This window comes from Alligator sinensis, unplaced genomic scaffold (assembly GCF_000455745.1).
Source record: "Alligator sinensis unplaced genomic scaffold, ASM45574v1 scaffold222_1, whole genome shotgun sequence".
Lineage (NCBI taxonomy): Eukaryota > Metazoa > Chordata > Crocodylia > Alligatoridae > Alligator > Alligator sinensis.
The window spans coordinates 1,683,171-1,696,504 of NW_005841912.1; the positions used below are offsets into that span (position 1 = coordinate 1,683,171).

A 13,334-nucleotide genomic window follows, 5' to 3' on the forward strand; every position below is an offset into this window, starting at 1 on the left:
CACTTCAAGAGGGACGTGGGGAATCTCGAGAGGGTCCAGAGGAGGGCCATTCGCATGATCAGTGGCCTTCGTAATAGACCCTACGGAGGAAGGTTGAGAGATCTGAATCTCTTCAGCCTTCACAAGAGATGGCTGAGGGGAGATCTTGTGGCCGCTTACAAATTCATTAGGGGAGGTCAATGGGGAATAGGGTAAGTGCTGTGCTGTTTACTAAGGCTCCCCAGGGAGTGACTAGGAATAACAGGTGTAAACTAGTTGAGAGTGGATTTAGGTTAGATATTAGGAAGAAATTTTTCACAGTAAGGGTGGCCAGGATCTGGAATGGGCTTCCAAGAGAGGTGGTGCTATCACCTAGCTTGGAGGTCTTCAAGAGGAGGCTAGATAGTCACCTGGCTGGGGTCATCTGACCTCGGTCCTCTTTCCTGCCAAGGGCAGGGGGTCGGACACGATGATCCATTGTGGTCCCTTCTGACTACAATCTATGAATCTATGAATCTAAGATAGGACTAAAAAAAACCCTCTAGGATATACTCTAAAGGCCAGATTTTCCGCTGCTGTAAAATGACATAACTCTAAAGAGGATACCAGATTTACACTAGCAGAAGATTAGGCCCTTAAATTTGGCAGATTATATTACTTTACTTATTGTATGCCAGTCTGACTATTTGTGTACATGCACCAAGTAACATGAAATACAAGAACATGCATTACGTACTCTGCCAGAAATTTATTGTGACCTGCCGCAAAGTGGTTGCACACATCTGGATCTTGTACATACTTCCCAGCTATCAGGGGCAAGTCTTCAGGTTTCTCATCACGGCCTGCCTCAACAACACATTGGCCTTTGTCTATCGCCACTTTCTCACAACACTTTTTGATTTTGCTGGAGAAGACATTTTGTTTGGAACACACATATTCTACAACCTGTGCCTGCAAAAGATACAACATAGTATTGTTTAAAAGGATTTCTTTGGGTTATTAATTCCTAACTCTTCCAGTGCTCAAGTCAATGCTTGACTTATCAATTTTCTAAGGAAATGCCTGATTTACTAGAGAGGATTATCATGAGGATGCAATCAGCAAAGAGCAGCCTAGAGCAGACAGAGCAAATAAAGCATTAGATGTGCTTCCAGCAATGGGTCCTGCAGCCACCCAGCCTCCTCCTCCATACTGCATGGCCCGCCCTTGAAGAGGCGATCCCCATCCCTTAGTGTTAGACAGAAGCCCCTAAGTCCCAGTCCCTGCCAGTGCCTATCGCCACTCTCCAACACATGGTTTTGCCAGGTACTAGTACAGGCAAAAACCCCACAGCAGCAGAAAGCCAACTCTGGATATTGCCAGTCTTTGAGATGGAAAAACGTCCACATAGACAGGCACCTTGAAGCATTGGGTGTCTCTCGCTGCATTTATTTCTCATATACATTTTCCCATTCATTTACCTAATCATTATGGTGATTTTTGAGCTTCAGAAACTAAGGCAGACAGATTATATCCCAAATTATAATTAATCTGCAATGATATCTAAGGGCTATAGACCAAGCTGGTGTAACCTGGTTCCATAGCATTTAGTAGGTATATGTTTGAATGTTTAAGGCTTTAAATGCCGACCTTTTTTTACAAGGAATGGGCAGGTCTAGAACTTTGAGTGAGTAGGCAGTAGAAAATATGGTTCTTCCTAGCTCTCTTAAAAGTATGTAAATTCTTAAAAGTACGTATGTAACCTACCTTGTTATGCATGCAATCCATCATGTTACCATCACAGCACTCTTTGTAGACACCCTTAAGATTGTTTGCAACTCTGTAAACCTCTTCAAATGGAGCCTTAGGAAACCTTTGACTAAGAAGAGCTAGTTTCCTAGAATGAAGGAAAAAGATGGGAAAACATGTTTGTCAGGCTCACTGATGAACAGGATACTTAAAATTCATTTAACATTTTGGACCAGCCTAAAAACTCACATTTTGGATAATTTTGAGAGGTTGCCAGTCTTCCCCAGAAATGCTGTAGATAAATCTTAACTTATTGGGCATAGGGGTAGGCAAAATACAGCCCACATGTGTCCTGTGGAGGGATTGTGTCTGGCCTACAGATAGATTCCATTTCCTGGCAGCCCCAGCAGTGACAGTTCCTTTCAGTTGCCACTGCCGGACCCAACCCTGCTGCCTGGAAATCCTGGCCCACCCACCGTGCACCCATTGCTGGTGATGGGACCCATGTGGGCAGAGCACATGGCTGGGCAGTTGGGATGGGGCTGCAGATGGGCAGGGAGCAGTGTCCAGGAGCGAGATGGGTAGTGGGGCCTGGGAGACCCTGGAATCTTGGGGTGGTGACAGTGCAGGGCTGGGGCCAGGGAAGAGCCAGGATCCACAGCCCCAGCCCTAGAAGCAGCTCCCCACCCACCCATATGCCCTGCTTGTATGGCTCCCAGCCAATCTCCATGGAGATCCTGAGATTGCATGGCTTTGACAGTGCATGACTGGCTGGGGCCAGAGCTGAGATCTTGGGGCAATGACAGCATGGGGCCAGGGCAAAGCTGTGATTCATTCCCTGCACACCCCTGTCCATGGAATCCACACCTATTGCATGGGTGTGAGGGCAGCAGATCATGGCTGGCCTGGCCATAGACCCAGCCCCACGCTGTTATCACCCCAAGATTCTGGGGTCTCCCTGCCTTGCCGACCCCACCACCCTTGTTGTGGTACAGCTGCTTCCCGCCTTGTAGCCTTGGATCTCTGTCCAGACCCTGATTCAGTTCTGCTGCCACCTGCTCAGTTGTGCTGCACCACCACTAGCCTTGCTTTGCTTCTCTTCTCCCTGTCTCTCTTTTATCTCCATCTCTAATTATCTCTCCAATTATCTACCTCAGCAGGCCTAGTCCTCTGGGGAGACCTGTAATTAGGTTTGACTTCCTGCAGCTGGCTATAGTCCCTGCAAGCCTGCAGACTCCTCCAGCCTAGAGTGTGCAGCCTGCTGCAAGCCTTTGCCAGCAAGCCTGCTACAGGTGGCTTTAGACTCTAAAAAATATGAGAGACAAGGAGTACAACTGACATACTCTTATCCCAGGACTGTAGCTTCTCAAATATTCTAGATCAGAATCTAGGCTTGCTTACTGTAGTTTCCAAATGTGCTTATCACCTTGACAAAATTTGGGTCAAACACAATGGAGTAACTGATAATGAGCTAAATGACACAATTTTCTATAATATCACAACTGACAAAACACCTTTGGGGTCCTAGATTCTACAGATAGCTTATTCAGCTTTATATATCTCTGATTTAGTTAATGTACAAAGTGCAAATCTACCCTGCCTTGTTCCTAGTGCTTGACTTTCATCAGTGATCACCATCAACAAAGATTATGCATATTTTCCTTGGTATAAAGCAGTACAACACAACAAGCCATAGTTCATTACATACTAAAATCAATTTGGGTGTTTTGTTTAGAGAATTTCAGGAACTTGCTCATATTGGGCACAGGTTTGCCTGACCTAATCTTTATGCAAATTTTAAGAATGGTTTCTGGCACAGTGGGTGCATAGACACGAGATGTTACATCGCCATAGCAATCACCGACAGTGACATAACTCCTTAGCGTCAGTGGGCACAAACCATGACGCCAACACTACGGCGATGTAGTGTATAAAAATGACCACGCACTGCTGGGATGGCGCAGGTACTGAGCAGTAATTTTGTACATACTAAAGCAAGTGCTAAATGACTGTGCAGTGCTAAATGCACAGTCAGGGGCACATGTAGATGCACACTGTGACTCCTTGATCAAAAATATAAGTGGGTTACATTGATTTGTTTCTGAGATATTGAAAGATGTACAAATTGTATTGATATCAAAGGATACTGATTATAAACTGTTATGGTACAACAACTATGTCTGAGTGATTCTGTACAGATGTAGCAAAACCACTCCCACATTAGCTCTTTTTCATTCAAGGTCAAAGTTAGGGCAATCTAGCTAATTTGTGTTACAACAGGATCATTTGCTGGTTAGCCATGTTAGTCTGAAATCAGGCAGAAGATAGGGCAGGGTGGCACCACCAAGGCTGATTTAGAGAGGCATGAGCTTTCATAGGCCACAACCTGTTTTGTCAGATGCTAGGAAAGGACTGGCAGAAAAAAAAAGATTTTATATAGAAGGAAAAGGGACAGGTGGAACGAACACTGTTAAGAGACATAATGAGTGGACTGGTTAGGCCAGTTGAGATGAACAAGGAAGTCAACACCTGGAGAATCAGCCAAGTCTTTCCTGCCCAAATGCAGGGGGGCTGGACCCAATAATCTGTAAGGTCCCTCCCAGCCCCTAACAACTATGAAACTATGAAATCAGGGTGAGGTAGGCCCTGCTGGACCACCCTGGACTTCAGATCACTCCTTGGACTGACTGTCTGAGAGTCACAATGGCCTGCAGCAAGCCCCTGCCAGGTGGGAGCTGCCTCCATCACTGCTTCCCAGCCTTAGGTACCTAACCCAGAATGGGGGAAGGTCTGGCCTGAAAACAGGCACAACATGGCCAGCTGAACTAGACTTCTTTACAGGCCATCCTGGGCTTGTTTCCAGGCCATCCTGGAGGGGGCACCCAGGGCAAGGGCCATGCTGGTGCCCAGTGAAGAGTGATGTACCCTTTGGCTCTGACCTTCAGTGGGTCCAGAGGCAGAGGAGGGCAGATTTCATGTTTTACCCTGTATTATGCATATAAATTCTGTAATATGTTGGTGGAGAGACAGGGAGGTGGAATGGGCTACACAGCACTCCCCTCTATGAAAGACAGGGGAGGAAGAGGCAAGGAAGGAAGAAAGGCACAGCCCTGCCTGGGGAGAGGGAAGGCCTCACCAGATTTGGGGGATGGGGAGGAGACTCCTTTGGGTGAGTGACAAAAAGGGTGGCAGGGGTGGGGGGGCAGGGAGGAATTTAACTTCTCTCTCCTGTTTTTAAGTTGTAAACCACACAGCCTTTGTTGGGAATGCCTTTGGCAGCATATAAATCAAATGAATCAGTCAATCTAAATCAATCAATGAACAGCTAGCCCAGGCAATGAGATATCCATAGTCCTTGTTGAGATCAGAGTTAGCGCATCAAATCTGTGTATGATTCCTTGTTCTGCAATTTTGTGGTTGAGTTGAGGTGAGGGGGTTATTTATTTATTTTTTTTAAGGGTAGCTACTCTCAGGTCAGTGTTGAAATGTCCAGGATCATCCAGATGCAGCAGTTACATGTAACAGCTGATACAGGCTCCCAAATGACAGACCCCCCATCTACCCTTTAAAGCAGTCAAAAAGTATGTTTGTCCATACCATGAAATTTCTCTGATGTATCTTCAGGTTTCAGGGCAAACAGTCCATTTCATTGTAAAATAGTGATAAGGACACTTACTGTGCTTGGAAAGTTTTCTCTCCAAACATCTTCCAGATTCCACAGGAGTGTTCATGCCATAGACTCATTTCTGTGGCCTTTTCCTTAAGGGCAGCGATCTAGAGTAATAAAACACAGAGTGTCAAATGAAATGGTTGCACTTAATGGATTAGAAAAGAAACCCCTGTTTAGAAACACAGAGGACTCTTTCCATGTAAAGCTATGATGAGAACAAACCAAGAGATCCTGATATGAGCCTTAGCCACTCACAATCCAACAGTTAACTTTCAGTGCATATATTGTGTCCCAAACTGGCTACCCTACCTGTTGTGGTGTCATATCTTGCTGTGTCAGTAACTCAGCTGATTTCACTGAAGTACACAGCTTGTAGTCATGAACCAAAACTCATATTATACTGTGGGAGGGAAAGCTGGGAGACAAATATTAACTCCTAATTTACAAGCAGTTACAGCTTACAATGAAGATCCATAATTTATTTTAAAATTACTAGATTAGACATTGTCCTTTAGAGCAGCGGTTCTCAATCTGTGGTATGGATACCACCAGTGGTAAGCAGATAACCTGTCTATGGTACGTGTTAACAGATTTATTATAATTACTTTATAAGACAAAAATTTGCTGGTGGTGCTTAAGGTTGAACTGAAAATGTCGGTGGTGGTACTTAAGATTGTATTGTTTTAAACTGGTGGTGCACAATCTGTCAGAGTTTGGGAACTGCTGCTTTAGAGGTTAAAATTGCTAAAATCAGCATGTAATGTTAAGGGGATGGTAAAAAATGGATTGACACTCACATAGAAAATCTGAATACAGGCAGTCCTCGACTTTACGACATTCAAGTTATGGTGAACAGCACTTATGACGTTTATAAATTGACACACTGTTTCAACTTTCTGACATCAGTTTCGACTTTATGATGCTTGATCCGATGCCATGCCATGCCAGCGAACAAGTTCGCTGTGCTGCCCATTTCCCTGCACTGATCTGCTGTACCGTCCATCTCCCTGACTCAGGACTCTTAGTTGCTGTTCCAACACTATTTTTACGTGATAAGTCTTTGTGTTTCCAAATTTTTTCTTAAAATTTAGTGTTTTTTTCCCCATAATAATGGCAGAAAAGCATAAATCTGGTGCAAGTGATGTTTCTAAGAAATGTAGAGCAATTACTATGGAGACATTGGATGAAAACATTGAAAAGGGTGGGTATTGTGCTTGGCAAGTTTTTAATGTTGACAAAACTGAGTTCTTTTGGGAAAAAATGCCGTTGAGAACCTACATTGCAAAGAGGAGAAATCCGTGCCAGGGTACAAAGCTGCTAAAGATAGGCTCATTCTTTTGATTGGTGCTAATGCTGCAGGTGACTTTAAACTTAAACCTTTACTTGTGTACTGTTCAGAAAACCCCAGAGCTTTCAAGGGTTATTCCAAGGCATTTCTCCCAGTGATATGGAAATCCAATCCTAAGGCATGGGTCAATAAGAATATTTTTGAGGATTGGTTTAATCATCATTTTGTGCCAAGTGTCAGGGTTTATTACAGCAAAAACAATCTTGCATTTAAAGCATTGTTAATTCTCAACAATGCTTCTGGTCATCCAACCATCCTTGATGACATATATCTTGACATCAAAGTGGTGTTTCTGCTCCCCAACACCACCTTATTGTTGCAACTCATAGACCAGGGACTATTTTCATCCTTCAAGGCCTACTATTTTAGGTGCTCATTTGCCCAGGGCATCAGGGCAATTGAGAAGGAAGGTGGACCAACTCTGAGGAATTCTGGAAGGGTTTCAACATTTACCATGCAGTTAAGAAGATTGGTGAGACATGGAATGAAGTCAAACAATCAAATTTGAATGGCGTTTGGAAAAAATTGTGTCCTGAGTTTGTGTCTGACTTCCAAGGCTTTACAGACACTGTTGAAGAGGTGGCCAACAATGTTGTTGAAATGGGCAAGAACTCAACTAATACGTTGTACCAGGTGCTGTTGATGAGTTGCTGGCATCACATTCTGAAGAATTAACTAATGAGGACCTCATTGAATTGGAACAGCAAAAAGTGGCAGAGGAAAAAGAAGGTGCACCCACTGTTGAAGAGACTTCTCCTCGTAAAGTCTTGACAACAAACATGTTGGCTGAGGCATTTCAATATTTGGAAGCTGCCATGTCCCTGTTTGAGGAACATGACCCCAACATTGAACGCAGTGCATCTGTGAACAGGGGCATATCCAACATGCACAGCTGCTACAGAGAAATTTACAAGCAAAAGAGGAGAACATCTGTCCAGACTTTCTTAGCCACTTTCTTTAAGAAAGCAGACAAGACTCTAGAAAAACCTGCAGCCAAGCACAGCAAGGCGCTGTTGAGGCCTGCCACTTCAAGGGCCCAAGCAGGCAGCAGCCAGGTGCTTGATTGCAGCAGCAATTTTAGAGAGCATGCTATAAATAGGGAAGCAGCAGTTTGCTGCTAGCAGCCATGAGAGAGGCATTAGCCAGCAGAGCTGAGGCTCAGGAGCAGCTTGGAGATTTATGGGCTGAGGCTATGGGGATGGAGAAGGCTCCTGGTTCTGGGCATGACCTAAAACTGCACCCTGCCAGGGATGGGTGGCCTGGTGGGGGTGCCGGTGGTGTGGCAGCCCCATGAAATGCCAGGCCAGTTACCTCCCTGGTGAAAGGCAGGTCAGGGGTGCCTAATAACCTCCAGTCCCCACACAGTCCTAGCTGGGTAATGCCCAGACTTATGAGAGTGTAGAAAGGCCTGTGGCTCAGTTTCTAGCTGAGTTGTGAGGGTAAAAGCAGGCAAGCAGCTTAGACCTGACCCGGGGTACCTGACTGGTCCATGCTGGGGCCAGGACTCACAAAGGGGTCAAAAGGGTCAGGGGCCCACTGCAAGGTGTGCCCACAGAGCAAAGAGGCTCAGGATCTCTACAGGCCTGAGATGGGGCCAGGGCCTACGGGGGAGCCTAAGGGGCCAGGGCCTAAGGGGGAGCCGAAGGTCCCAGAGAGGGGACCACAGCTAATGGGTGAAGGGTATGGCTGAGTTTAGTTGCCTGAGATGCCATCTGCAAAGCTTAGGCCACAGTGTAGGGATGGAATGGAGCTGCAGATATTCCCCTGAACATCGGGGTTCAAAATGGGCAGCCTCCCACCTAATTAACATAGTAATTATGTATCATCAAGGTGTGGTAGGTGGGAGAGGCAGGTGGTTAGCCCAGAGACAGGTGGGCAGGCCAACATCAAACTGGCCCTAAGAAGCCCCCTGTTACACCAAGACTCCTGAGAAGACTCCAGCCAAGAGCCCTTCAAAAAGTCCATCAAAGTCACCTCAAAGAAGTCCTTCCAAATCAATATGATTGCTATTTACAATATAAATATATTAATGTAGCTATATTACTCATCTATAATTGACTGAGTACAAAATTATAGGTTATAATTTCTGGGTAATTATAGGTTATAATATCTGGGTTATTTTTGGTAAAAATAGGGTATCGGGCCTTGGTTCAGGAACCAAGACACAGTTTTCAGGAACCAATTGTTTTAAGTCTAAGGACCGCCTGTACCTTTCCTTCCAAGCAGACACCAATGTCAGTTATTGCACAACAGGTTTCAACTGCAAGCTCGTAGTCATCACCCAGGGCGAGAATTGTAGGGGCAAATAGAAAAGGCAACCTTCTTGCAACTCCATAGACATAACTGTAATTCAAAGAAAACATGAAGTCAGGTATTTCAGCAAGAGCAACAAATAACCTCAAATCTATATGGGGCTTTTATGAAAATGTGGTGTCTATTGATGGGACATTTTGTGCTGCCTCTGCACATCTTCAAATGAGAACACACTGAGAGAGAGAATTATTTGAATTCCTTATATATTTAGCCACACCAAGTCTGTAAGAATTCAGTTTTAAAATATTTTTGCCAAAAATTCAACATTCAGTGGTGTGAGGGGGGAAAGCTGACAAGCTTCATTGCTACCTCTATCTCTTTTTTTTTTTCTGTCCTTTCCAGTGATGAAGTGGAAAAAAGGGGAAGTGAAAAAACAGAGAAAATGGGAAGGTGGAAAAGGAAGAATGAAATACTGGAAAAGTGGACATGGAGTTCTTATACAATTTTGTTCTCTTTTTTCTGTTAAAAAATCAGAAATTCCCAAAATACTTCAAGAAAAAAAACCTGAAGGTGAAGACATGTTATTTTATGGGGGGAAATCTTTAAATGGAAGCAATTAAATAATCCTAATGTTTAGTTGAAATTGCTTCACAAGTTCAAATTTTGAAGAATTCTGGCTAGCTCATTATTCTAACATCCACACAAATGCCCTGTGAAAGTATATGCACCATGGATGTGTGGCTGTTCCTACACTTACAGTGACAGCTTTTTGACCCTGTGGTTCTGAGTGTCAACACATCCCATGCACCCTAATGAATACGATCCACGATCTGTATAATAATAATGAGTTTCCTTACTGTCCCAGGAATGACTGTCTGTTCTCTTTGAGCTCCTTGCAAACAGCATCAGGCTCAGGTCTCTGATATGGTATAAAGAAGCGGGGATAGGTCATTTTGAATGATAGGAAGCACTCATTTCTTTCAGGGTCAGCATTAGCACAACAGTCAGCCATTGCCCCATAGGAATCATGAAGCTTCTTGATTTGGCAAATCTCATCCAAGAAAATGGCTTGCTACAGTGAGAAGGGTAGAATACAAACATTGCCACTGGTCAGCATTAAGGGTGCTTATGGACAGCATAGTGTAAATGTCTGCATATTTAGTTTTCAGTACAAGACGACAGAGCTACAATACATGCTACAATTTATGGGCCATTCTGAGCCAGATTCTTAGGTAGGTAAATTTCAGATTATTTAGATATCTATTAAAGAAAAACTGGATGTTTACTAGGCCTGTGTGAAGTTCCTAACCTGTTCTTTCACCACTGTTGGATGCTTGCCTGCTCCCAAAACTGTGCTGCCTGGTGCAGTAGTCTGGAAGCTGACCTTGCCTGTGAAGACTGATGTGAAAAAGCCATTGAGTACTTCATCCTTTCTCACTAAGGGCACTTGTACATGTGATGCCATTGCCATGTACACATGATGAAAATTTCACTTTGTGTGGCTTAATGGTGTCACGCTGTACACATGTAGGAGCTTGCGGGTTTAAAATGAGTTTGCATTGTTACAAACTAAAATACATCCTGAAGTAGTTTAGTTTGCACCAATGCATTTCCAGCTAGTAGATCGTCCCCTGACCATGGAAGAGGTGGGCAGGATCCACAGGAAAAAAGAATTGGGCCCCTCATTACTTCTGCCTTCAGCAGGTGCTGAGTGAAGGCAGAAGTGGTGAGGGGCCGGATTCTTTTTTTTTTTTTCTTCAGTGGAGCCTGCCTGCCTCTCCCATGGCCAAGGACTGAGCTGCTGGTGGACCGAGTGACCACTGAGCTGCAGAGGGACCCTGGTCCTTCCCTCCATGGCGGCAGTGCCCCCCAAGGCCACCTGGGCAGGCTGCTATCAGGCCACGTGCTTCCACACCTCAGGGTATGGATAGAGTTGGATTAGGCCAGGTGCTGCTTCCAGGCTGGGCTACCTAGGTGGCCCCAGGAGACACTGCCACTGCAGAGGGAAGGATTGGGGCCTCCCACAGCTCAGGGGCTGCTCAGCCCACCAGCAGCTTGCCCTCCAGCTGTGGGAGAGGCAGGCAGGCTCCACCGAAAAAAAAGGATTGGGCCCTTTGCCATAACAGTGATGGAAACCCCTAAATTGAAATGGTAGGTTTAAATTAAAACCCACCATTTCAATTTAGGGAGCATATAATGCAACCCTAAGAATTAAACCCTCATCATGTGGAAAAACGCCCTAGGTTGCCTTCCCTCTTCAGTAAGGGAATCACACTTTCCCTGATCATCCTCCTCTTGCTGACAGAAGCATTTTGTCTGCATTGAACTTCATCTTCTTGCCTCCAGCCCAGTTTTCCAATCTATCAAGATCCTTCTAAATTCTATTCCTATCGCAGTCATGGTCGCAGGGCTGAGTATGGGAGATTCTTCTCTCCCAGCTCAAGCTCCACAGTCATGGAGACCAGACTGGGGGATTCCTATCTCCCAACCCTGGCCCCACAGTCATGGAGCTATGGTTGGGAGATAAGAATTTCCCAGCCTGGACCCCACAACTGTGGGGCCAGGGCTGGGAGATAAGAATCTCCTAACCCTTGCTCCCTAGTTATGATCACAAACATTGCCCCGACCCTGACATCAAGCAGTAGGGCTGTGCAAAACAGCACCATTTCATTTCGACTTAGGCATCACTGTTCCAATGGAACAGTGCTTCATTTTGAGTTTTGTTTAGTTTCAAAACTGCTGTTCCATTTTGTTTCATCACAACTGTTTTACTGTTTCTACGCTGTTTCAACGTTTTGCCCATAGGCTGTAATGGGGAAGCACAAAACTGCCTATAACTTTGTCATTTCTTGCCTTACTCAGATGAAACTTGCAGGAATAGTAGCCCTTTCTGAGGCCATGACGCTTGACCAGTTTCAAGGAGATAGGTTCAGGGGTTTCTGGGAAACTGTACTTCAAAGACTTGAAAGCAAAACTTGCATCATGTGCATGTGTTAAGCCACAGTGGGATGACAACTGCAGGCATGGTGGCCTCTGGTGAGGCCATGAAGCCTGCCAGCTTTCAAGGAGACAAGTGCAGGGGTTTCTGGGAAACTGCACCTCAAGCTGCTGACAAGCAAAACTCATGACACGTGTGTGTTAAGGCAGAGCAGGGTGAAAACTGCTAGCATGGTAGCCCCTGCTGGGGCCATGAAGCCTGGCAAGTTTCAGGGAGATAGGTTCAGGGGTTTCTGGGAAACTGCACCTCAAACTGTTCAGAGCAAAACTTGCATCACCTGTAAGTGTGAAGGCACAGAGTAAGCTCGGTTCAAACAATGCTTTTTATGCAGTTTTTCCATCCCTCCCACAGAGCACTGGGTTTGGAAGGGACCTCAGGGAAAGATCACAATCACTGGCCAGCTGCACATGTCAATATCAGAGCAGTCTTTCCCCCTTCTTCCTCCTCCCTCTCCTTAGTTTCTCTTTAGCTACAAGCAAGCCCAGCTCTGAAACTTGAAACGTTCGGAAAATTTTGAAAAGTTTTGACTGCCCTTGTTTCATTCTGAGACTGTTTTGAAGTCTTTCATTTTGTTTCAATGTTGCTGTTTTGAGCTCGAAACTAGTCAAAACAGCATTGAAATGAAACAGCCAGCGAAATTTCACACAGCCCTAGCAAGCAGATCCCTAGGGCAGGGAGCAATCCCCCGTCCCCTGCTGCCTGGCTGACCGGGAGCACATTTGCTTCCAGTCAGCTGTCTACATGTGCTGTACTGTGCAGTAAGTAATTGAGAGTAAAGTTGCTACTTGTATTTACAGGTAGCAGATTTACTCCCAATTAGAGCAATTACTGCGCAATAAGCATTTGTATGTATAAACGGTGATGGTTACTGCACAGTAATTATCTCTAATCTCAAGTAAAGCTTCTCATGTAGACGTGCCCCTTGTCTATACAATTTTTACTACCTGTCTGGTTGCAGCTTATTTTTTCATTTTTGAAGACTAATCCAAAGTAACTTTTGAGCAGTTCTGCCTTTCTTTGTGTCTTCTGTTAATAACTCACCTTATCTATTTAGCAGTGGACCTTCAAACTTCCTTTGTTTTTCTTATCTGGCCAATATATTTGTAAAATGCATATATAAGCTGATCTTCACCAGTTTATTTGTTGATTCATAGGAGCACTTCTGAAAGTACTGAGTAAATGTGATCCTTCTTTTTCTTTTAATTTCTTTTGCCAAATGTAGCTCATTTTTTACCCCCACTTCCCTGATTACACCCCCAGGAATTATGCACAGAACATTCAAAATTATGCACAGGAAAACTCAAAATTATGCAAAACTAATGACTTTTTTTTTTTTTTTTACAAATTAAACTAAGTAT

The 13,334-nt window shown here is 44.6% G+C and overlaps 1 protein-coding gene across 3 annotated transcripts in view; it reads right to left on the minus strand.

Annotated features, from left to right (window-relative positions):
* The window catches only part of LOC102380877 (serum albumin-like), a 34,210-nt gene that overhangs the window by 16,664 nt on the left and 4,212 nt on the right, over window positions 1–13,334 (minus strand). For 2 of the 3 annotated variants that reach the window (XM_025198078.1, XM_025198080.1), the window contains 5 exons: window positions 9,836–10,050; window positions 8,936–9,068; window positions 5,384–5,481; window positions 1,726–1,855; window positions 716–930 (listed from right to left, as the gene is read on the minus strand). In XM_025198078.1, coding sequence (XP_025053863.1) covers window positions 716–930; window positions 1,726–1,855; window positions 5,384–5,481; window positions 8,936–9,068; window positions 9,836–10,050 — 791 coding nt within the window. The remainder of the gene's footprint in view (window positions 1–715; window positions 931–1,725; window positions 1,856–5,383; window positions 5,482–8,935; window positions 9,069–9,835; window positions 10,051–13,334) is intronic. The other variant, XM_025198079.1, reaches the window with a different exon arrangement.